General features: G+C 35.8%; 1 protein-coding gene across 1 annotated transcript in view; it reads right to left on the bottom strand.

Moving 5' to 3' along the window:
- ABCA13 (ATP binding cassette subfamily A member 13) overlaps positions 1-26,262 on the bottom strand; it is a gene marked incomplete at its 5' end in the record, with an annotated part of 166,003 nt that overhangs the window by 108,042 nt on the left and 31,699 nt on the right. The window contains 8 exons of the mRNA XM_079299367.1: positions 312-488; positions 7,035-7,125; positions 7,736-7,849; positions 12,188-12,327; positions 14,524-14,701; positions 20,184-20,348; positions 21,997-22,191; positions 24,649-24,770. Coding sequence (XP_079155493.1) covers positions 312-488; positions 7,035-7,125; positions 7,736-7,849; positions 12,188-12,327; positions 14,524-14,701; positions 20,184-20,348; positions 21,997-22,191; positions 24,649-24,770 — 1,182 coding nt within the window. The remainder of the gene's footprint in view (positions 1-311; positions 489-7,034; positions 7,126-7,735; positions 7,850-12,187; positions 12,328-14,523; positions 14,702-20,183; positions 20,349-21,996; positions 22,192-24,648; positions 24,771-26,262) is intronic.

Here is a 26,262-nt window from a genome sequence, read left to right as displayed (position 1 = left end):
GATCTTGTCATCTTGTTAAGTTTCCTCCGTAATCCACATTTTTTTATATTTTTCTTCTCTAAATATTTATGACCATTCTTCTAAATATTTTGATAGAAATAAGAGACACCATGGATCCATTTGGCCATGCCACAGTTAACATATTTAGTGTTTTCAGCTTACATTAAAACATTCAAATGTGCTTTATGTTGAATGTATTATATGTGATTTAATGCACACCTTGAAACTGTGTAGCCATAACCTACTTTATCAATAAACACAGACAAAGCCTGAAATTTTCTGTAAAAATACATTTTACATAAGGTACTTACTAGCCAAAAGATTATTTTCCTGCATGAGCTCATGAGCCTTCTCCTCCAATTTCTCTATGGAGTCAAAAGGCTGGAAGCGGTCCAATAACACACAAGAAGAGATATTTACAACAAGCTGTGCCAACAGGTCGATCTGTTTACTTGATGAGCTGTTAAGCATCTTGTTTGTCATAGTTTCTAGGATGAGGAAACAAATTGGACTTGCTTAGTCTTAACAATCAGAACAGAAAGGTGTGGTGTCACTTGCACATCCTATAAAAGTAAATTCTCTTTGTATTACAAAAAAAAAAAAAATCAAAAAACCATGGAAATTTTGGACTGTGAACTTGTGGACATGCAGTTCATGTCTCAGTGGCTTTTAGAAGCCCTCAGCTAATCTTTCCTTCAATTTCAGAGGAATAAATACAAATACAAGGGAATTATTGTACTTCAACCACAATTAATATCTGTTATGATGTCTGGATACTGCTAGGAAGCAGGGAAAAAGCAGCCTTGAAGCCTTGGGTTTCTCAGGCTGCACCAGGACAAGAGATTACAACAATGATTATACTCCTGCATTGTGCATGAGAGACGTGCTGTTTTGCAGAAAGTGTGCTTTCAAAGTGGTGTTGCCCTCTTGGACCAATGAATCTTTTCTACTTTGTTTTGCACAAACTACCCTATAAAGTATAGTGTTTTTTTAAATTAAGGTCTCTTCTGCTTCTCCATTACGCAAGGACTACATTGCATTATCCTTCTGGCTGCTCTCCTATAGCTAAATGCAACAATTAATCTCTCATTTAGCAACATATTACCCAGTTCTTTTCTCCTTGATATTGTGAATATTTCAAGAACTGTGTTATACACAGCATAAACATTTGGATAGAAGTCCTGCATCTAAAAGCATCTGAAAAAAGCCTAATAATTCCTTTATTTTTACTTTATCTATAGATCCAGAATGAACATATACCTCAATGAAAACCTGGTTTCTAAAAAACTCAACCTCTGGAGGAATTCATATCTTCATCTATTGTTAAAGAGTGTGGGGATAATGCTATATCATTATGTTTGAGAGAATAACCAGACGGATGGCATGATCTAGAAATAATCTTAACCCATCTAGATTTAATAAAAACATCTGAATTTCTTGGGTAATAAACAATGCTATAAAATATCCAACACAATTTTCCATCTTAAATTTTTCAACACCCACTTGAAGGCATAGGCTTTAGAAAGGATAGGTGATGACCTCCTATGATAACAGTGGTGACAGAAATCCTGGACTATAGTCATTACTCAGCATCAGCACAGGAAATATTACAACAGGGAGGCAGGTAAGTGGAAAATGGATGAAGCAGTCTGAAGAAGAGGCATGATTAACAGTGAGAAAGGTTAAAGTGCACAAGGAGAAAAAGTAGAGGAACTGACAGTCTAGAATTCAAAAGGTAGGCTAGCAGTGACAGGGTGAATTCATAGGTTGAAAGAAAGCATAACCGAATAGAGATAATAAATGTTTTTTTTATGGCTATCCTTGAAGAGGACAGTAAAGAAACACCCATCTTGGCCCTTTTATTTTGCAGCATCAGAGAGAAGAGAATATTCTTAACATTAAGTCCAAATGGCAGGGTTTTCATATGCATTTTTATATATGTGTATGCAATTATGTATAGCCCTACATGCATTATTCTGTATGAAGACAGGCTGAGTGGGTTAGAGATGTTCAACCTGGAGAAGAGCAAGCTCCAGACAGACCTTATAGCACCTTCTAGATCATATTGTGGCCTGAAAGAGGCCTACAAAAACACTGAGAATTGACTTTTTACAAGGGCATAGACTGGTAGGACAAGAGGGAATGGCTTTAAACTGTACAAGAGGTTTAAATTGGAGCAGGTTGCACAGAGAAGCTGTGAATGCCCCAAGCCTGGAAGTGTCCAAGGCCAGGCTGGATGGGGCTCTGAGCAGCCTGGTCTAGCACAAGGTGGCCCACGGCAGAGGGGTTGGAACTATATCCTCCTTAAGGTTCCCACCTACTGAAAGCATGTTATCATTGAGCAATATATATACACACACAAAACCATAATTTGAAATAAATGATTAGATAGAAAAGCTTCTCTCCTGAGTTAAATTGTTGAATATTTTAGCATAAGAAATATCATATGTATTTCTGTTGGCTTGGAGTGTGGTATATCTAAATATTTCTGGAGAAAAAATAGTCTTAATGTGCATGATCTTCCATACTCCCTCACAGAAATAACACATATATGAAAAAATACAATATACATTTTAAAATTGAGATCTATAGAGTTAATGTCCTTGTTTTTTCCCCATTTATAAATGTGGCAATTATAAAGGAAAAACTTGGTAAATCTATGTCCACTATTATCATCATATTTTGTCGAAAATCATGACAGCCATCATCTTGTTTAACCTATCATTAAGTAATTGGTAGGAAATACAAATGTTTTATGTAAAACCATTGGGCAGAAGTGTTATTTAAGTAAAAATAAAAAGTTACTGGAAGAATAAATTGGAATGAAACAGGAATAAATAAACTTTGGTCACAAATTAGAAGAAAGTTTCTAGTTATCAGAAGATTTGGGCGGTGGTGCAGTTTTCTGCAGTGATGGCATTACAGCTGTTTGTTTCCTGCCTTCTAAAGACACATAAATTTATTTCATTACAATGAGGGCAGCAGAGGGTCAGCACAAAGGAAAGCTGCTTGTTTTGGTCTGGTTTTTTTTAGTACCCTGGATGTTATACAGTCACATGTAGCCCTCCATAAGATAGTGAAAAAGGAAAATTCATGTCTGGGAGAAATCAAAGGACAAAAGAGAGACTCAGCAAGCAAGAATTTAACAGTGGAGTTGCAGCACAAACGCCTCCCAGTGACTCCTGAAGGTCTGTAAGGACTGTGCCCAGCAAGCAGCTCACAAGTTCTAGTGGGACAGGGTTTATAGAAGATCAGCAGGAAATTGTTGAGAGTTGCTGGGCTGCAAAGGAAGCCTAGAGGAAAACAATTGCCTTGCCCACACACAGCTGGCTTAGAAAGTGGAGGGACTAAAAAGAAAACCACAAGCTTTTCAGTCCTCAGCCTAAATATTTACCTTGCTCCACCTGAGTAAATCTGACACAGTAATCCTGCTAACAGTGTTAGAAATTGATAACCTTGTGAGGTCTTGCAAGCATGATGATTTTATAGAGACATTGGAAAAGTTCTAAATCTATCCACTTTGTCCATGACACTTTACAGCAGGAGTAGCACGGAAAAAACCATCACCAAGTCCGTTAACATTTTTTACATCATTGTAGAGAAATAAAAGATACAAACACAAGCACCTTGTATTTAAGGATAATTAAAAGTCATCTGTATGAGAGTATAGATATGATAAAAGAAGGGAATATTTGCTTTAGTTAGAAGGCATCATCACAGAGATCAGGAGACTTTAGAAAGCTGGAGCTTTGAATGAAAATAAAGATTGTGAGTGGTAAAACCAGTAACATGAATATATTCAAGGTTTTAATTGGATGCAAGCAAGTTAATTACAAGACTAAACAGCTGATGCAATACAAGATTAACAAAATTAAAAAGAAAAACAAATGTAAGAACACAGGTTTACAGTTAAGTTACTCATTATTATGGTCTAATAAAATGAATAAAAAGCACACAAGCTAAGATAAAAATAAGAGTGCATATCTTTTTTCAAGAAGTAAAACAACCAAGTGAGTCTATACAAAGAAGCATAATAAATGCAGAGGAGAGCTCTGGTGGAACACTAATCTTAGAAAATTAGAATTTTAGTTACCTTGCTGAAAAACAATTAAAAGTTAGAAGGGAGTAGTTATCTGAAACTTAAATAATTGATTGTCTGTCATTTCATGTTTGCTCAGCTGTGCTTACAATGGGAAAAGATGAAACTAGGGAGCAGAACCACAGGAATATAGACAATGCACTAGAAACCCATTCTTTGGAAAATTGGACTATCCCCAGAAATCATTTGTATTGCCAGTGATAGAAAAGGTCAAGAGCTTAGGGTGAGGAAGACTCACCTTACTTCCTACTTTTAAGACCTCTCCCCACAAAAATGACCACAGACTTAATTTAAGAAGTCAATCATGTATGCTTAATGGCTATTCAAGCTAATTATCATAGGAAACAGAGAATGGGAGGGGCTGTTGTTATGAATATGTATTTGTTTGAATCCTTTCCTAATAAATAAACTTTTTGATCACCTGTGATTTGGCAGTGCGTATTAGAGGATTACCTCACACTGCTGCCCAGCGCTGAATAAACATACACTTTGTAACTTTAAACTGTTAGAGAGTCTTTTGTTCGTCTCAGTTGAGTATCAGTATTAGACCAATACTCATATTTTGGTAATTCACTGGCACTTTGGAGAGATCAGTTTCACAAAGGCATAAATGCTCTTGTGATATACAGCCCCTATGGATTTTCAGTTTTTATATTTTTATATGAGGTTAATTTTGTTAACTGTATTCCCTTCAAATAAGGAAATTTTATTTTCATAAGCCTCTCTGCTTAAACTATATTTTGTCTTGACTCTCCAAACTGTTAACCATTTATTTCATATTGTCAAATGTCCTTAGTTCTGTTAAAAAGCTATAGCTTCAGGAACACAGATACAGATTTTTTTATGTTTTCTTCATCAGTGAAAATGGATTTAATAATTCCAGAGATCGTGATATCTATTGAATGGAATAATTTTTGTCCATAACCTACTATGTAGTTCTCAGTGTTAGGTCCACACAAACAAAATCCAGGTATTACTCAACTAATAGATTGAGACAGCTATGTTTTCAGCATGCCCTGAAGTTTAAAAGACTTGCTCTTTCCTCCATCCTATCTTTCCAATGATGCAATTCTGTGGAGTTGGTTTTCAGCTATGTTATGATCCATCTTCACCTCTAGGGGTGAGCTGTGCCCAACCCAGACTAGCCAGCAGTTCATTGCATAAAAAAATCATCTGAAGAGACAGCAGGTTCAAATTTTAGTCCCTTGCCTAAGGAGGACACAGAGCCCAGATTCTTTCTAGTTTGAATTCCAGTTGCCATTTGCCATTTTTCATACCGAAAGTGGGTAAAGGCAGTCCTGGCCTTCAAAGAAAGCCTTTAAACCAAGGCTGATTTCAATTAAATATCACAACCTGTCTGCTAAAGAAAAGCCACACCAGCTCACACTAACTGTGACTTCACCAGCTCAGGGCAGTAGTATGAGAATGAGTAGTATGTGTAAGAGACTGAGTTAGAAGAGGGCACTCTTCATTTACAAGTTCTCAGGAGCCTCTGTGGATTTTGTTCATCTCCAGCCTAGAGGGAGATACTGAAAACCAATTAAAGCTGTATTGCAGGTACATTTATTTATCTGTAGTCTTAATTCTTTGTCTGTAAAGCAGGCCTAATGACCTAGATTTCTGTGAAGTCAATTTTTTTGAAGCAACAAGGGTCATGAAGTCCCTGTGTGGGGGTACCTGAGAGTTCATCACTGCCCTCCTCCAAAATGCAGCTAGAACAGATTTCTGTTTGGATCATAATTATCCTAACAGCCACTGCCCTAAAACTGCACAGATCTGTCCTTTCTACAACAATTCTCCCCTAGGAAGTACCCTGCTCCCTTTGTCCATGATATCACACTGTCTGTTGTTGCATTTTATCCCACTTTTCCCTCTGTTTCTCAAAACCATGAACTTTTCTTAAATGACATCAAGATCACCTTCAGTACAGAGTTTTCCTTCTGGCACATGCTGGCAAGCATTTTAATGATCCTGCACCTACTTACTTACAGTTGGACATACTGAATTTTTTTTTCTTTTTTTTGCAATTATCAAATTCTTATAAAATTAGGTTAAATAAATTTATGGCATGATCCTCTCTCTTCTCCTACTTAAATCCTTGAATACCCCGAATGAGTCAAAATAGTAATTCCCCTTCCCCTCCATTAAGAGCCATTCCCCTTGGGCTATCTACCTAACCCTGGAGGCTCTGTCTGGCTGCCTGGGCTCACCACCAGTGCAGAAAGGGCAGCCAGGGATGGCTGTGCCCAGGGGAGGCTGCCAGGCAGACAAGGGAATCAGAGCCACTCCTTCCCCCAGAGCTGGGACAGGGCAGCTCCCACCACCTCACACCAGCTTGTGCCCCTGGGCCCGCACTGCTTCCCATGGGCCGGTGTTCTGCCCACAGCATCATTCCCTGGGATATCCCAGGGCTGGGGCTGACCCAGGCTGCTTCCTACTGACAGTGCAGCTCTCTGGGTAAAAACCTCTCTCTCAGGCTTTTCTGAGGCACAAGGACACCACACACAACTGATTCTGGATGAACAGAGGAAAAAAAAAATAGAGAATTTTTGATCAAACACACTGCATCCCATCTCATTTTCTATTTATTTCCCTCGAAATTTACTACAAAAATATGCTTCTACCTAGTGGAACTGTGGCTACAAAGTTTATATTTCCCTTCACTCCTTTTAAGTATGGTTGACGTGTTTAAGAGTCTCCCATGACACTTTTCCACTTCTGTCTAGTTACCGATATTGTTTCAATATTTGAAATTCAAATTATCCAGTCAACACAAAAGAAAAAAGACAATTCCATTTGAGACTAACTCAAGAGGGTAAAGTCTCTCATCAAATTATGCATCACTTGTGTAGGTAAAATATTCAATTTCAACTAAATGTAGCTCTAAGTTGAAGTCTAACAAGACTAACCATTACATGTACTTTCATATACTTACCATACGTTTGCATTTTTTTAAGGAGTTTTTCCATGTTGATATCCAAATTACTTTCTATGAAATGCTTTACAAAATTATTTTGCAGGGCTTCCTGAAACAAAAAGCGATAGAAGTCACCTCAGGTTTATCCTCTCTTAGAAAATACAATATACATATGTATTATGTTCAGTTCCATTACCAAGATTTCCTACATGACACTGCAGAAGTCATTTAGCTTCTCCATGTCTTAGTCTTTCCCTCTTAACAGGTTAACACCACACATTTCAAATAAATGGCAAGGGGGTGGGGAAGAGATTTAGGAGGGGTGACAGGGATGGAAATAGAATGGAAAATCCCCAGTAATAAGAATGACTTTTTCTTTTATAGTCAATATTTTCCTCATCAGTTTTTTTAATCAGTTTCACATTTTGATGGCAAACATAAGAAATGAACAAACCAACCAACACAACTTTTTTTCCCCTGCTGCTCAATGATAGTGGAGCAATAGAGACAGTGAGGCAACATTGCTTTTAAGTATTTTCACATCAGAAGTTTCTCAGCATCAGTCTGTAGGTTCATAACCTAAAGATAATTTGCCTCTTTTTCACCTCTTTTTAAATCTGAAGTCAGATATCTGAGTGGTTTTGCATGTATAGAAATACTGTGTAGATCTAACATCAAAAAGTTGGCAAAAATAGAAAGATTTCCCACAGCTCACCAACCTGCAGTCGTGAGACTGTGAGAACATTTCTACTGGTTCTGAAAACCTCAGACATCCTGAGCCACGTCTCAGAATAAGTCTTCAAGTTTTCCACAAAACCAAAAGTGAAATTGGCCTGGGGGAAAAAAAAATATGGAAACAATTGAAGTAAAACATGCGCACAGTAAATTTTAAGAAACAGAAAAAACTGACATGCTTTTGATCTTCTGCAACTCCTTCCCATTCCATTTTGATAATCAGTAATAATATTCATGTTTTCTTCTTTTTTTTCTATCATATAGACTTCTTTATTTTATAGTGTCTCATTCTTACAGAGTATCACAGGGGTGCTTGAGACAGAATAAAATGCAATTAGGACATACTCAAAAGAAAGCCTCTCAGTTGTGGGTCTTTTATTCAAACTACTTTGACAGAGTGTGTAATAAAACTGAAATTTGAAAGTGCAGTTTGTACAATAAATACAACTGATCAATCAATCTGTTTCAAAATACTCTCACAGGGAAAGACTTGAGTAAAACAAAATATTTTCTGTCCCAGTCAAACACAGGTTACAATTTCTCTCTTAGTAAACAACCAGCAATTTTTTTCCAGCCTGTTTTAAACAGATCTCAGGTATACTCAAGACTAGAAAATATTGCAGTATCTTTTTGTTTAAATTGGGGTTATCAGTCACAGAAGTGCATTTAAGAACAATCCAGCAGAGTTGTTATGATAAAAATTGTGACATTTTCCAGCAAAGAGTGTCTGCAGTGAGTTGTGAACTCCAATTTGGGACCACACTTTTTGCAATAATTCCTGTTGAAAGTATGCATTTTCTGCCATAGATTTTTAAGTGCCTTTTTCAAAATCTCAGTCTTAGAACAACATGAGAAAACAATTTCTGATGTCTCTTTTTTCCTCTTTGTAACACAGAATGTCTTAAAGAGACCTTGCATATAATTTTGTTTTCCTGAAAACATGATGCCTTTAATTCTGTGAGAATCCACATTGCCCTTTAAACAGCAATCAGTCACTAGGATTGAGGAGAAAGTGATTCTAAATGCTAAACTAAATCTGCAGTTTAGTAAACTAAAGTTCTTCTGATCAGAAGTAACACGGAAACCTCATGGATTGAAACCCCAGACCAGGCACAACAGTGACAAGATGAAGGAGACCAGGAAGGCTGTGAGGGTGGCAAACAGGGAGTCTGGGAGATTGCTTCCTCTCCAGGACACAAGGAGACCAAACTTTCAGGCAGCACTAGAAACTACTATACCAAGCAGCTTGTAAGATCTGGGCTCAGTAGAGATTAGTGCTTCTTAATTTGATTCTGAACAGCACAAAGGAATATTTTTGGGGGGCTGAAGTTGTTTTCAAAAAGCTACAGTAACTTTACTGTGCTTGTATTCGCCTCCTTATACAAAAAATAAAATTACTGCAGCATGGATTTCGGGAAAAGATGAACTTTCTAAAATATAGGCATTTATTTGAAAGAAATTAAGAGCAGCAAAGTCCTAAATTGTGTGCAGAAGGTACAGAGTTTAAAGCAGCATAGAGGAAAATGAAGGAATACCTAGTGCCTATAAAGATTTGAGGAGGACTACATGCACACACACACATTACAAAGCATGAAACAACAAAAAAATTCTTGGGGGGGAACTTAAAAAAAAAAAAAAAGGAGTTAGTTTAAAAGCAGTTTGACTTTTTCATTCATGACCACAGGTATTGGGGAGTTCCAGTGTCAGAAGCCTTCTCCATGCAGAACACTTTGGAGAATCTGTGTCTAATTGAAGCAGCACTAAAATACCAAGTCATACAACTTAACAAAATGAACAATAAGTAGTTTCCATGAAAGATAATGTCCAGTCAAGAAATTCAAAAGTACTCAAGGATTAAATAGCTGAACTACTCACTGCAGAGGAACCTCCTGATTAAAATTCCCTTGTTATGAGGGAAGTGGAAAATAACAAATGCAAAGATATTTACAAAGATGCTAAGGGGACCAGAGGGTTTCAGACTAATAATTCTGAAACCTAAGTTTTAATTTTTTATACTAATAATAAATTACAATAAAGAGTAGTAGTAAATAGAGAATAGAAATAATTAGAGCTGGGAGATAAAAACATAGAATATTAAAATAGAAGGTACCACAGTCTGAAGTGGAAGAACAAGGAAGCAAGGAAGAAATGGTTGATGCAGAACTCACAACAGGCACAATAGGAATTCATATAATCCAAAAAGCAAGTGGACAAATTACAGCAGCAAAGTCCAGGCAACCTGACCCTAAAGTTTTTGGAAATAGCAGAAAATTCTTCAAAAGTGATTGCTGAATATAAATCAACTCTGAAAACCTTCTCAAATACGAAATACTTCCATAAGAGTGGCAAAATAAAACTTAGTTGTGAAAGCAAGTGTCAAAGACATCACATGTGGCCTTTGAACTGCTGGATGCCAGTTGGCACTGACCTGTTTTACCCTTACAGCCTGTTCCTGTGACTGTCACCACCATCACTCCACACACTAGAATTGCTGCCTTCTCTGAAACTCAAGCCCAACAAACTCACAGTTTATCAAAGAATTGTCAATTATACACTCTCAAATTCAACAGTCCATGTGGAAAACTTGGAGAGTATGTCAGAGCATACAAATATCAGTATTCTTCAGAGCTGTAATCTGATAATTTTTTCTCCTAGTAAATAGATGGCATGTGGCCACAGAGTCTAAAGGGAACTAGAACTGTTCTAATTTCAATAGGAGATCAGGCTTGTAAGGGCTACAGGGTTGGGGTTTAGTAGTTTGAGACACAGGGGACAGTATTTTGAATTTAAACTTTGTTTGTGTTCAAGCAATAGCTGAGATTTCTAATAAAAACCCGGAAATTTCCCACTACTTCCATATTCATACATAAACAGATACCCATTCATATCTCCTTGTTATATTCACAGGACTGGGAAGAGGGGCAAGAGTATATTTAAAGAGATTTCAGAATAAGCTGATGGAACTTTTGTAAACCTGAGAATATTTAAGTAGAATAAGAGTTTCTATCAGAAATCTTTGTATTGTTCCAGAGCACTAAACTCCACCCCCCAAAAAACAGCCAAGCAACCAACAAATCCAAAAAACCAGCCCACAAGCCAACTTCTTTCTGAACTGTATTACTCAGTCCAGATTTCACTAAAAGGTCCATGGGGGAATATGCTGTATGGCAAGATATTCATCTTTCCTACAGACTTTTTTGAGAATGGAGGTTTGCCATATTAATTGGCAAAAAAATGTGGAAATGTTTTAAGTGTTATTTTCTGACTGCCATTTTAACAGATAAAAAAATATATGTAATATTTATAATTTCTTATATCTTGTTCTTTATAGAATTTCCATCTATAAACAGCAGAAACAGCTTTATTTTTAACTGACTAGAAATTTTTAATTATGCTGTACTCCAGAGCAATAACCAATGCTCCCCAAATTGTATTATCTAATTGAAAAATATGAAATCATTCAATCTTTTTTTCCAATTCAGAACAGAAACAATAAAATTATGGACTACCTGCTATCTACAATGGTGCATTTGTCTCAGGTTTTTACTTGTTTTTTAGAACACAAATAACTAAGTTTTCAATATACAAAGAATATAGCTACCATCACTTTTAAAGTTATTATGATCTTTTTGTGTACCACTTACAAGCAGCAATATTTTCCCAAATTTCCATTCTTGCAATAGCTAATAGTGCAGGGTAAAAGTTATATATTTAGAAGAGCAATGAAAAATTTCCAGAGAAATCCAAAACAAGTCATAAACCTTCTCAGAAACACCTCTAAGCTAGACATGAAGAAAAGTGAGTGTGAATTGTTGACAATCACAAGACAGAATACCAGCTATGGCAGAACTGCAGAGATAGTAAAACTCTTGAATACCATCATCAGCATCCACACATACAGCACCTCAGTCACGACTGGTCACTCAACTACTGATGTTAGTAACAATCAGTAAGGATGAACTGTAGATTTCTTAATTTATATTTTTTTTCAGCTCAGTGACTCCTTAAGAACAAGGTTTTTTCCCAGGGGCCATCCCTTCCCACAGGTCTCTATGCTGCCCCATTACAGTTCCCATGACAAGAAAATATTGAAAGCAAAATCTTCCCTAAATATGAACACCCTACACCTTGATTCAGCATGATTCACATGACACTACTCCTGCCATGTCCTTTTTACTCTTTCTACACATGGTTTAAAGGACTTTGAGCAAAATTCTGCTTTTCACACTGAGTTTGAACCACTGCAACAGGTAGGATAAAAGTTTAGAGAAACATTAAGGTTAAATGGGGAAGCAGGTGAGACCTCGAGGTTGGATCTATTTTTCTGAAAGGCAATTATCCAGTTGCTTCTGCCTACTCTGAAAGAAGTGGACCTTTAAAATGAATTACAAAGACAAAATCAATACACAGAAATAGCAGCATTTTTTGATACTCACCTTCTCCATCACCAGGTCAATCATGTTGATGTTTGAATTGTACAATATCTTCCCATGTAATAAAGGTTTCAGGAAGGTCCACAGCAAAGCCCCATTAGGAGCCTGCAAAATCTCCTGATAAAGCTTCAAGCAAAAAGGAGCTGCAAAAACAAAGACAGACTCTCATTCAAGGTGGACGACATGGGTGAAATTGAATTTTTTTTTATTCAAATAAAAATTTGAGTCTTAGATCCTACCACAGCACCATGGCAAAAACTGCTACCAATGTTTTGCCAACTGCCACTAAGTAATCAGTACAGGCCTCTATAGAAATTGCTTAAACACAACCTATGATATGTTGAGGATGTAGAACTCTAAACACTGAGGAGGGGAAAAAAATCAGAATCTTAAGAGTTCCTCACATTTCTGGAAAGCAGCCTGTGAATCCCATCTATCCTAAGTGTCACATGAGCGCATTTTAGAGCAGGAGGACATGTGCTAAACCTCTGCCAGCAAAAGTCAATTCAGAGGGAAGAGTCACCTTAAAGGAAAAATAAACTTCCTTCGACACCCTCCATTGTTCTGCAGCTTTGGATTCCTATATAAGAAAGCAGGAATGTACAAAATCCTTCACAAATACAGACTATTTTTTGTATGATCTTACAGAGCCTTCCAAAAAGACAGGCAAAAAATTGTCATGATATTCAACTTCTTGATTTGAAAAATATAATCACCTTTTCCATTCCCTAGTAAAAACATTTGTACATTACATGAGGCTACTAATTTATTAGGGTGCATGTCCTTCAGAACTAGAACTAAGGAATAGTTTCCAAGATACCCCACTGCATTTGTCCTCATGTAAAGGCAATGAGTTTCTATAGGAAACATCTATATTTTTACACCCAACTCATGTTTTGGGGGGGTTTATCCTTTATTGTAAGTGTTTACAGAACATCCTATTTCTAGTGCTCTGAAGAAATATTAAATAATGTCATTAACTCCTCAAGGAATACAAATCTTTTACATAATGGAGAACTAGGCCAAAAACACTTAAACTCCTGACAAAAGTTAAAGAAAGTGTCAGAAATGTTTCATTAAGAAAGCCAGTTCTTTACCCAAATTTTTACTTTCTTGCATGAAACAACCATTACTAAACACAATCCTTGCCAAACAATAGTAAAGAATTAAGAGATTACAAGTTGGCCAGAAATGTCAATAGACTAAGGACACAGAATCCGGGTTTGCTGTAGTCTTCAGAAAATCATTGGGAAACATTTGGTATACACAAAATACATACAGGTTAATCACTGTGAAGTGGTATAAATCAAGTTTCTGTGGCTTCAATTTTATTTTTTTTTTTAATTTTCATTTTCCATTGCCCCATGTACAAATTTATAAAATATGGGCAACAGTATGAATTTGCTAATGGAAATGTTAGTTCTAACTGATGCCTTAAATTTTTCAGAGTCCTATGGTAAAAAGATCTCGCAGCACAGCAGAGTTGTGACAACTTGGAAAATTAAAAAAAAAAAAAAAAAATCAAGATACGGTGTTTCTGGCCTAAAAGTCTTTAAAAGAGCCTAAGCTCCAAACAATCTGTCTAATCAGCCATCCAGCTGACTTTGTTCTTCCAACAGGAAAGAAAGGCAGAGCTGCCTGTTTGCCACTAACACCCACACATGCAATGAGAAGGCCAAAGCAGAGCTCTGGCTCCCTCCCAAGGGTCCCAACCAAGCCAGGAGCAGTTCCTGCCTGTAGAAACCAACAGATGACAGTCTAGTGTCCCCAGTGACACTCTATCACTCTATCTTCTCCTCAGGGCCACCTGGGGCACTAACAAGGTTATTAACAATATTAAAATTAATCAGGGTAAGTCAAATGGGTATTGAGGAAAGGGAGCAAAGGTGAAACTATATGAGAGTTAAGGGATTTTTCTGAGCACATGACAAACAAAATAAGACTATCAACTATTAAAAACCTCACTCTATCCAGAAGGTTTGCATATTTTACTGCTCAATAACACCACAGCTTTTTGTTCACTGAAGAAAGGCAAGCAGCAATAAATTCTCAATCTTGTATCTCAAAGATATGTTTTTAATACCAAGTGCTTTAAAAATGTTAATAAAAATGCCTCCAAGACAGGAATACTCTTATTTATTATTTGCAAACATAGAAAAGAAATGGAATCTCTTTCACCCACAATCATCTCATAGTCACTTTTATCCATCAACACTTTGTGCTTAAGATGACAGTCTCAACTGAGATGTCAGTGGTATATAAGCATTTCAATTTAAGTGGGAAAAAATTCTCTTTACTCTGAATTCATACTGCAGCTTGTCATTGGTATTTTTTCTTACTTGAGTCTTCAGGAATGCCATATTTTGCCATATTGTCCTCCAAAAGTCCCATGATTCTGGGCATGTCTATGAACAGGTTTGCACTGCTGAAAAATGAAGATTCTTCTTTACACACTGCCTTGATTACAGACTCCAGGGATCCAACAGCTGAACTTCTGAACTGCCCACCTTGCAAAAACTAAAACAAATTAACAAAAATACAGATGAATCAAAGTTGTTTTAAGTAGCTTTGAGGAGTAGCCCTGGTGTTCTGTCAATATTGGCATCTAAGGAGACTGACAAAATTAGGCTATTGAAGCAGCCTATTAGGATGAGGGCCTGCTGTGATCATTTCTGTCTTTCTGATCTATTATTGGAAAAGGTAATGTAGTTTTAATTGTCAAGATACTTAATGAAAGACAGCAGCATAATGTGCTACACTGAATACTGTGCAACAGTTAGGAAGAATAGAAATGAAAATACCAAGACAACTGGACTACAGATACCCTGATTCCAATGCCAGTTTTCACAAAATGTACTTTTCCTGGTAGATTATTCCTGTGTCACAAAGGCAGCAGAAACAATCAAAGCCATTTTGCTGTGGCCATTTACAGTGAAGACAGTTGCTAATAAGAAAAAAAAAAAAAAAAAATATTCAGATGCACATACCCTAAAAGCCTATCCTTCAAGTACATCTTTTAACTTGTTAGATGTGCTTACAGTTTTTGCACATCTTGAGTCATATCAGCATTTATTATTGCCATTTGTTCATGACTAGCAAACTCCTAATGAGAGGAGAGAGCAATCTGTCTGCTTTTATGGCTTAAGCACCATCATTCACCACATTCAAAAAGAAAGAAGAACAACAATAGCCTCATCCTCTGTGCAGCTCCACTTTTCAAATAATGGGCTCAATTGTAAGTGATATCTCATGGAATTCTGTACAGGTGCACAGCTCTAAGAGGACACAACTGCAAGGCATCATGCTGCTGTGGGGCAATGAAAAGTGCACAGACTCTCCCCTACTCATCACTGCTGCAGATGCTTGTCAAGAAAGGCATAACTAGACTATCAGACATCATTTGAAGACTCCACGACTGGCAAGTAGGAAAAAAACTGTGATATGTCAAACACGCACATTTGGCACTGAAAAAAATTAGCATTTTATCGTTGGAATTTTTTTAAACAGAAGAGTCAATTTTCAAAGTAATACAGCACTTTACATAAAGACATAATCACAGACAGTTTGGAAATTACGCCGTTAGAAACAGTTTATCCTGATCAATGCATTTATTGAAGTGCCAGGTGCTTCTTTAGTAATCCTGGAGAAGCATTAGTAAGTGTTGTTTAAAACTCAGTGTTAGCTGCTCCCAAAATCTTACTTTTAGCACACAGTTTCAGCACAGAGCAAAGTAAACAAATAATACCCATATTTCATAATACAATTATCAACAGCCCTTGAATGAATCTGCTGGCATGGACTTCACTGGAGAAATAAACTTTATTTATGCACAATGCAGTATAAAATTGGTTATGAATCTTTATTAGTGACTATTTGCACTAGAGGAATAAATGAGGCTTATTTCAGTCAAAGAGCACAAACGTGCTAATTAATTCCACTTCCAATCAAAATAACTTGAAATTGAAATAATGAATATTTATGTGGTAAGCTGCCACTAACAGGCTACATCTACTTACTGTCTTTCAACTAAATATCCACTGACTTGAAAAGTTATGTTTCTTAGAATTTGGTTTTAACAAAGTATGAGGAATATATAGTATGGATCTCACAAAAAAAAAAGAAAATAATTCTCTTTGGATGGTATAGTTTAACTTGTATAATGTAAGGCTGTAATCAACACTGATTAATCCAAACAACTAGCCTCCTACCAAATAATCAGTCAAGCAACTCACTGTTGCAAATTCATGGAAGAGGAAGGCTGGTATGGAAGATTAAAAGGTTATCTGGAAATGGATTTTCAAATGGAGGCAAAAATCTCATAGTATAGGAACTTCTGACCTAACAGAACATCTGTATGCCTAAAAAATGTTATGAATGAAAAGAAATTCACATGGAATAAAAATATCACCTACTCAGAAAAAGAAAATTAAAAGTCATACTGTGCTACAACTTACACATAAATCTAAAATACATTCTGAATCATTACATTAGAGAGAAAGAAAGAGAGAGAAAAAATAATGCAATTTTTCTGGAAAAATACAAGAAGCTAAAAGATAATTCAAAATTTGATGAAACCAAAGGGCCAAAAGGAAACAAAATCAGAGAAATACATAATCTTGAGTCTTGGGAAAAAACATAAACAGAACAAAGTCTTTTTTGTCCTGAAATTGACAGAATCAGGGAGATAATAGCAAAATTGCTGATTTAATTAAACAATTTTTCAGAAGCCTATCAAATTTAGATGGCACTATTTCAAAAGGAGAATAATTATATATACTCAAGAATGAGAAGTATAGTGACACAGGAAATAATGGGTATCTGGTTCTGATATTTTTTTAGGGCAAGATATACAGTAAATTTTAAAATGGAGAAAATGAAAGACAAAAAATATTTGAGAAGTAAAATTTAATGCATTCTCAAGTTATCATTCATTAACAACACAACATATTTATGTGGGAGGGTAATTTCTTTCTCCAGAAAGGATATATGCTGACTCAAATGTAGATGAACTCTAACAACCAATTAATGCTCTAGCTCCAGAAAATATTAATCATCATTAATCCAATTGCTGATTAATAGTGGTGGGGAAAAATGGTATTAAGAAGATATTGCAGGGAGTCTGTTAACAGGGAAGAAAGCACAGGATTACAGAGAAGTTATTAGTGTTATTCTTTTGAGCCCTGAAAGAAGCAAATTGCCTACATTTGCCTATCATTTAATACCAGAAGGCATTGCAGGAGAAAAGAAGATCAGAATGCAATATGGCAAAAAATAATTCAAAGCAAATTGAATAGAAAGATAACTAGTGCAAAACCTTATTTATTAACTGAAATCATGAGATGTTGCTATAAAATGGAGGCCACCTCAGTATATCACTCATCCTTAATCATCTAAGAGACCAAATTGTGTGCAGTTTATGAAAAAGTTGAATGCAAATTTAGGAAAGTCATTTTACTAGGTATGGACAAGAATGAGCAGGCTACAGTTGAGTACATCAGTTCAGTTATCAGTTGCAATTCTCCTCAAACACTGTACACATTTCTTCTGCCAGACATTCAGGATTAGCCTTAAACCAGCATGCAAAAGGGATGCTAGGCTGTCTTAAGCAACTGAGAGCTTAACACAAAAGAAAAAGCTACAGAAAAAAAACAAATGCTAAAATAAGTCACTTCAATCTATCAAAACAGAGGACTGCAATTGGCCTTCTACAAACATATGGGCAAGGCCTACAAGTTAAAAATACTGCAGAACATTTTTAATTAAAGAATAAACGTAGTAGCCACAAATAAACCTAAGTCAAAATTTTAAAACCGCGTTTAAAACCCTAACAGGTTGTTCTGCAATGATGGGTTCAACAGTTAATTTGCTCAAATTAATGGAAAGATTACAGAGTGAGACCACCTCTCACAATTAACAGCATTCAGCAACTCAGGAAGACCCCTGCAGCTTATCTACTGATGAGTGACAAGCATCCAAAAACTTAGGTATGAAAATACAACTGAATAATTTCAAACAGCAACACACAAGCACAAATCATGATTGAAATCAGCAGTGTTTTTCCTCAGGGAGTTATCCATTCACTCAGTGTTTTTAACATTAGAATCTGGCACCATATTCTAGTTAATGCTGATGGGTAGATAATGAGTTTTTACATCATCTTTTATTCCAATATGTGTACATTTCCAATTCAACTTCACATTTTACAGCTCTATTAAAGTTCTTTCTTCATTTTAATTTTTACTTTTAGACAGAAATCCATGTGCTTAGTTGACAATTACTTTACTACCTCTTTCATTACTGAAGTATTTTTTTCAAAATCAACTTCAGTGTCTAACAAAGGTCCACATATTTTCTTCTAAAAATATTTACATTCTTTATCTGATAATCTTTCAATGTCACTGAACTACTTTGTTCTTGAAAATCATAAAAAAAATCCAGAAGGATGAACTCTTTTGGAAATAGAAGAAAACATTTGAGCAATATATGCACTTCAGTGGAGCACTTATTCAATAGCACAAGCTTTACCACCATAGAAAAGAAGCAATAAGTAATCAATAATTAAAACTTATTGGAAAGTATAAAAAAAAGTTAAACATGAAAAAAGGACACTTCCATTTCTATTAGTCTTCAAAGTAAATAAAAAAAAAAAACAAACGGTGACAGAAGAGCCCTTGAAATTAAAAATTTAATTTATTTATAAGAGAAATAGCCATTGATTATTTTAATCCTCCACAGATATTAGATGACCAAAAAGCCCCAGCAATTTCACAAGAAAAAGGGATTTAGCAAAACTTTAGAAAATAAAAGCACTGTCAAAAAAAGTGATCAAAAAAGGTTAGAACTAAAAAGAATAAAATATCCAAAGTGAAATCTATGCTAAATTACAGGATAATAGGGATGGGCATTGAGCAAAGTTTAAAACTGTGAGCAGATAGCCCTCTGCTGTTCCATTTGTTTCTTTGCAAAGTTTTTTTAAATAGCACCTTTTTGAGAGGTTCTTCTATCAAATAAGGAACTCTGGGATTTTAGTCCAAAAAGACCACTTCATTTGCTGGAAAGAAAATCTTACACAAACAGAGCTAGTTTAAGGAAAGCAGAAAAATGCAAGTGTTTGATTAAAGTCACCACACATTGCAGCAGTCAAAGAGCTACCCCAAAAAGAGAGGCTCAAAACCAAAACTGATAGATCCACCAGAGCAGCATTTTTCAATATGTCTCTATCACACAGATTAGATCTTCAAAAAGATCTCACTAAGGACAATAGTACTTAGGGCATTGTTTACTCTGTACTGTAACAATAATCCAGATTGCACTGTTTACCACTGTGGGATCTTTTAGTGGTTTGCAATTTTAAACCAGATCCAGTCCTCAAGTTTCCACAAAAAACAACAAACCCAAAATGTGAGGCCATGGGGGTCAGCAGAAATTCCTATGGAACTGGAACCTGCTTAGACACAGAAATCTTTCTGATGACTCACCTAACACTAGATCCACCACTGTGCTAATTGTGAAGACATGCATACAACAACCGCCCTTAAAGGCAGGGACAAAAGAAATACCCTCACTCACACCTCAGGCCACTTTGTTTTAAAACATCAGGCAGAACTACCACACAAATGCCTTAGGTGACACAAACAGAAACATGTGGCAGATACAAGAAATGCATAGACCGTCTTGAGCTCATATTATTTAAAAACAAACAAACAAACTAAATCTCCACATCACAGATCATAGGTGATTATGTTAGGCTAGGATCTCATAAATTAACCAAAAACAAACAAACAAACAAAAAAGACAGAAACAACAGATCAGTAATCTCACAATTACCAGACTGCTTGAAAGAGACCAGATGAATCTTCCTAGTGTTTATGGACTCTTTTCTGCATTCCCTAATTTCTAGGAAATAATTTCTATTAGTGTGCCTCCTTACTAAGCACATATCCCTCCCTAATCACCTCATGAGGGGAATTTATTTTGCATATTGAAGTTCTACATATACCTGCTGCAATGCAGAGATGTCAAGCACACCAATATTTTGAATTCCTTGGAGGAACACTGGAAGCTTTTCCATGACATGGTGAACTTTGTTGAGAAGTGAACTGATACTAGAAACCACATCCAGTAGCATATTTAATACGTTGCCTATCTCAGGTGGTATCTGGACCTTGGAAAAGAAAAAAAAAAAAAACACAACAGGAAATTCCAGTTAGAAACAAATATTTGCCTTTCAATTAAACACTCAAAATTATGCAGTTTTTTCTAAAACTGATTTTATAATGTTCCTATAAACCGTTTTTAACAAAATCCTTTTGATATAACTCCCCAGCTATTCTTAGCTTAAGCTGAAGTTCTCCATAACCTAATGTTAGATCTGGCTTATGACAAATTATAAATTAATATGCAGATAACATGTTTACATCTGCCAAGTTGAAGAGGGCTTTCCAACCAAGATGCTAGTGAGATCCGCAACATTCTATCCTTTGAGAATCCAGTTAATTGGAAACTTTTCCTTCGCCACTTTAAAAATGTCCAATGCAATAATTTCATATTTTAAAAGTGATTTATAAGTTAAATTAAATCCAGAAACCACTTTTATTGCTTAATATGACCTGCAAAGTAACTAACTTTCCTGCCACACTCTTCCTCCTTTTGAATCTTTCATGCCCAAAATAATTGGGTGTATTTTATAACCTACTTGACCTAAGTTCAGTTGGCTGTTTGCTGTTTCCATGATGCAAATTTGTCATTATGGATTTTCTATCTGTTCCCTTTGTTTTGGGGATTAGTTAGATGATACAATAATGCAGGCTGATTCATTGTTACCTGTCTATGCAAAATAATAAAACCACAATAATCTCATTATATAGTTTCAGTTTTTCCTGTGATTATCTATTTTACATCCATCTTTGTCTTCCTACTATAATATCTGTGCTTGATTTTCTTCTCAGCCTTTTTCAGCTCTTACATTGTTAAAAAAAAAAAAAAAAAACCCAGACAAAAAAAAATCTAAAACTCATACAAAAATAAATAATCATATTTGGCTAAAAAAGCAGTAGAACTTCCATTATCATTTAGGATGAACTGACAACATTTTTCCCCTTTGCTAGGACCAGAGCATGCAGAACCCAGAATACATCCAAACCCCTATGGCTTCAGGAAAAAAAAAAAAAAAAAAGGTAAATAAATTCTCTCACAATAAGCATATTTCAACTATTAATGCTGAATAGAAGATATTTATGATCTGCCAATCAATTACCCCAAAAGAACTGAATTCAATGTCTTCTAACTATCCCATTCAATAATTCTGTTCTTACAGATAAAACCATTATCTCACTGAATACCCAAACTAGATTCCAGATTATCTACAGTTGTACAGATAATACAGTTGTGCTACAGACATTTGCGTCCACAGCATTATGAATTCTTCCTAGAAAATAATTTTGTCATTCTTTTGATGTGAGCTCCTATGCTGGTTTTAGTTCAAATGGTGTCAGATCGAGCTCCCACTCTTACAAATAATGAAGTGACTAATTGCATGAACAGCAAACTCTGTTAAAGATTAATAAACCTATGGCTTTGACCCTCTGTGTTTTCTGCAAAGTTTTCATTATTAACTCCTCAGTGATAATATTCCTGAAGATGCATCTATCAGCCCCATTCTCCACCTGTTATATTTTGGAGAGCCAAATGAAGACAAAATTTTTGTATGTCCACTTTTTGCTTTCATAGATAAAGAACATCTGAAGAAAGAATAGAATTAATAATCTATCTAGCTGTGTGTTTCATACTACCTTCAAATAAAAACATCTTACCTTGTACATGATGTGACGTACGTTCAAATTTTGTATAATCAATACAAACATGGTATACAAGTCCAGTGCTGGTAAAGAACATAATTCTTCCACTACCAGGGAAGTTCTATTGTTTCCAGGCAGCTTTAGCAGTAGGCTAAGTACTTCTTCATCACATCTTCCAGTTAAGGCTACCATAAAGGCACTGCAAAGAACCTATCACAACATATGTGTATTAAAAATTTTTCTCCCTGAAATACATCACATTTTTTAACAGTCAATAAGGTGAAAATTTGTGTCACAGTAACACAACAATTTGCAGGCACCAACAGACCTGAAATAATAAACCATACAGCTTTATATCAGATTGCTCTGTTTTTACTTTATACTCCTTGCACATATAAAAAGATGAAATATGCTTCTTATAAGGATTTGCTTTCATTTTTCACAGGTCAATCATTTGTTCTTGAGCATTCATACCAAAAGCAGGCATATTTACAATGCTGAGCATACTTCTAGCAGATATACACCTCTCCTGCAGAAACACCTGAAGATCAAAATCTCAGCATGTGAATCACTAACAACAAACAGTATGGTCCTTTCTTCTTTCACAGGACACACAAATTTAGCATTTGGGGATGCCTATATGGCACAATGTCTACTCATATGACCCAGCTCACATTTCTGAGTTAAACACTGCTTTAAAGTATTATTTAATAGCAGATAAAGGAACAAATGCCTAAGCAGACCTTGGGTGAGACTATAATAAAACCATCTGGGATAATGGCAAGTGCTTGAAGTCCAGGTATCTCAAGAGTTCTTAGCTACCCATTCTCAACAAGTCCAGAAAAATCACAAGTTTTTTAGGAGCCTCTAGAAGCCAAAGCACAGGGCTGCTTTGTACTGCTTAGCACAAAACCTGCCTCTATTGCCTCCACTGAATGCATCTCTTGCTGCTAACAGCACCCAGTTAGGGTACTGCAAAACAGTCAGGATAGGAATTAAAGAGTTAAATTGCATATCAACATTTTATTTTCCAGCTTAATAATTTGATTTTTTAAATTTTTATTCTAGAACAGAATTTTGCCTTTATGGTTCTACAAGGTTTTCTATATATTTACAGGTTCATTTTTCATTGTGTGCATTCAAGGAACAAAACACGAACATAATTCTGCATGCAGCATAAGATGATACCAATTTGGACTTCTTGCTGGGGAGAAAATGTGAGTGTGATGCAATTTGAAATTTATTTCAAATGTACCTCACATGAATATCACCATTTCAGTGCAGTTTTAACACATTCTAAATTTTCTCCCCTAGGTTAACCTCCTGTGAACATTCCTTGCAGATTTCCGAGTAACAGATATTCCAAACTCCTACATTCAAATAAATGAATGCTTATAGACTTCAGGCTGCAGGTGTTAAGTGATTTCAAATCACTTCATCACATGACAGTGAGCATGGACAGCACATAATATTGTGACAAAAATTATGGGTAAATACAATAAGCACAAAAAATTCCTAGGCTTACTCTTGCTGTTCTAGAAGCAAGTAATAGCATACAATCTCAGAAATATAGGGCTACAATGGGCTTATAGCTATCATTAGGTTATCAGAGAGTGGCTGTATAGACAATAAACATAATGGGAAAGCCTGAAATATAGCTGTAGAAAACACTTGTGCAGCTTTCATCTCACTAAGAGACACAGGCTTTTAATGCTCCAGTTGGACTAGGGGAGGATTTAAGCACTAAGCAAACAAAACATTATATATAGTTATCCAAATGTGAGACTTGTGTACATATCTAAGCTCTAGGTATGACTGGCAAAAAGTAAGGATGGAAAGTAATTTGACAATTCAGCCAATTAGGATTATTATTCCAAAGGATCAAAGGTGCACTGAATCCCATTTAACTGAATTGCTTTCAGCTGACTTCTCTCATTACCATTTAGTGGTATCACAATAACAAGCTAACAATAAAGGCAGTCACATTGCCACAGAACAGAAGAACAAATCATCTATAAGTAGTTATGATGTCTGAAGTGCCTTTTTAATGCTGCACTTTCCACGAACAGAGGTTGCAATGGTTTCTGCAAGTGGAGCATCACTGACACCCAGTGGCTGCTTGACTGAGCTGGTCAATTTACACCAAACGCACCCTCAGCTCTTAGACACTTGCAGCAGAGAGAACCCTGTTAGTCAGCTGGCATTTCTCCTGATTTCAACTGATCACTGGGATCACAGGAAAAAGCCATGGTTACACATATCCTTTCCCTCAGGAAAATTAGAATACTCAAGAATCAACAACTCAAAGTGAAAGTGAGATAGTGACAAGATAATGTAAGAAGAGTGAGGAACACACAAAGGAATTTAAAAAATATGTATGTAAGACAACTCCATACCAAAATGAGCAGAGGTAGTAAGGTACAAAATTATATCTTCAGAAACCCTCATCTTTTCTACAATACCAAGACCAGAAGAATAGCACTACTGTAAATTAATCTCTTACTGCATCACATTATGACTTTAAAGTCCTAAAGCTCCCAAATTGTTTCACGTGGAAGTGATAAGTGAAAAAATAAGATTCCACACAAACAATATGGCTTATTTTGCTTCAGCTGGCACACTATGCTATAGGTTGACCCACTAATCTGCCTCTTTTTGATCTTTTACCTCTGTATGAGAGACACTGGTTTCCAGTAGGGTATTGAGAGTTTCTTCAGAAATATTAACAGAGGAACCAATGTCCAGCCTCAAGTGAGTAATGTTCCGAACAAAATCTTTGACTTTCATATCTGGAAGAGGAAGAAAATAGTAGCAATAGCACTAATTTGTTTAATTAGATTTCCTACAGATTATATCCTTTCCATTCAATTAACTGTGAGTGACAATATTGCCTTAAGCCAATAGCCTCCATAAACAGTGTCCCTATGAATTTAAAAGGACAAAGAAGCAGTTATTGTCCTACAAAATTGCACTAGGGTGACTCAGAGAAAGTGAATAAAACTGGAACCCACCATTCACAAGATTAAAATTGCTGAGGAAAGCCGCCGCTGGATTTTCGGGCAATTGTAGCTCCAGATTTTCAGTGACCCTGGAATGACAGCCTTGTTCTGAGAAGTTATCATAACCAAGTCATTGGCATTTCGATGTATAAAGACTAACATGAACAGTGAAACTGAACTAAAAGAGTCAATAGGGTCCCATTATGCACTGTGCATGCAGTCAGCACCTCTACAGACCTTGTGTGGAATTTATATGGTGCAGTGGTCATCATATTTCATGTCTACACACACAGAGATGCACGTGTATATCTCTACATATATTTATTTCTACATTTGTGCATGTGTAGAGATAGAATCCCATAATGACTGAGGGCCCTAGCAAATGGTAGCTTATAGAGAAGGGCAGTACTAGCAATATCTCACTTCCATGTTTCTTACTGAACATACATTTTTAAAACCTAGATTTACAAATCACTGCAGTTCAAAAAATATAAATCTAATTTCAATTTAAGTAATAAGAGTATGCACACATTGGATATGATTTTCTCTTTAAACTGGACATGAGCCCATGGTATTTAGGAGCAGCCTCTAGGCTCAAGTTCTTCTGTACTATTATTGTAATTCACAGACACCATTCAAACATGTTGTGAAAACAATCCAACAGTCAAACCAATATATCACCAGTTACAACAATGTCTACTTCTTGCTGATTTAGAATTTGAAATACTCTGTGGTAGCATCTTTACTTAAAATCTAATGGTTTTCCTCATGCAAATAACTATCAGAAGTTGTTTGGAGTTCAATCTCATCAGTTTACAATCACCAGTTTCTAACTCTTTGAACTGTTGAATTGAACTGAATGCTAAACATTTCACAAAAAGGTATTGAGCTATTGAGAGGAAGAGTCATATCAAAAGAGCTATAAATAAAAAAATTTAGATATCAAAACTTTGACTTAACTGAAGTCACAGGAAATTTTAAATTTTCTTAATTGTAATCCAAAGAATTCAGCTGATGGAACAGCGAAATCTGTTGCAAGTGTTCAGCAAAAAAATTAAGTGTTTTTATAAATATTAAGTTATTCTAAATTATTTAAGTAATTTGTGCATTTTATCCATTCAGTTTTAAGTTAAATGAACAAAGCTTAAGAAGACAGTATTTCTCCTGTAATTACTTGATTTAGAACACAGACATATGCACAGAATAACATCACTAATGATGAAGAATCATTTGGGGTATCAAAATGTGAAAGGCTTTACATTTGCAGTTGTCTCTGGATGTT

Source organism: Erithacus rubecula (assembly GCF_903797595.1).
Source record: "Erithacus rubecula genome assembly, chromosome: 3".
Lineage (NCBI taxonomy): Eukaryota > Metazoa > Chordata > Aves > Passeriformes > Muscicapidae > Erithacus > Erithacus rubecula.
Note: the sequence above shows the minus strand (reverse complement) of the source record. Positions and strands in the feature narration are given on the sequence as shown.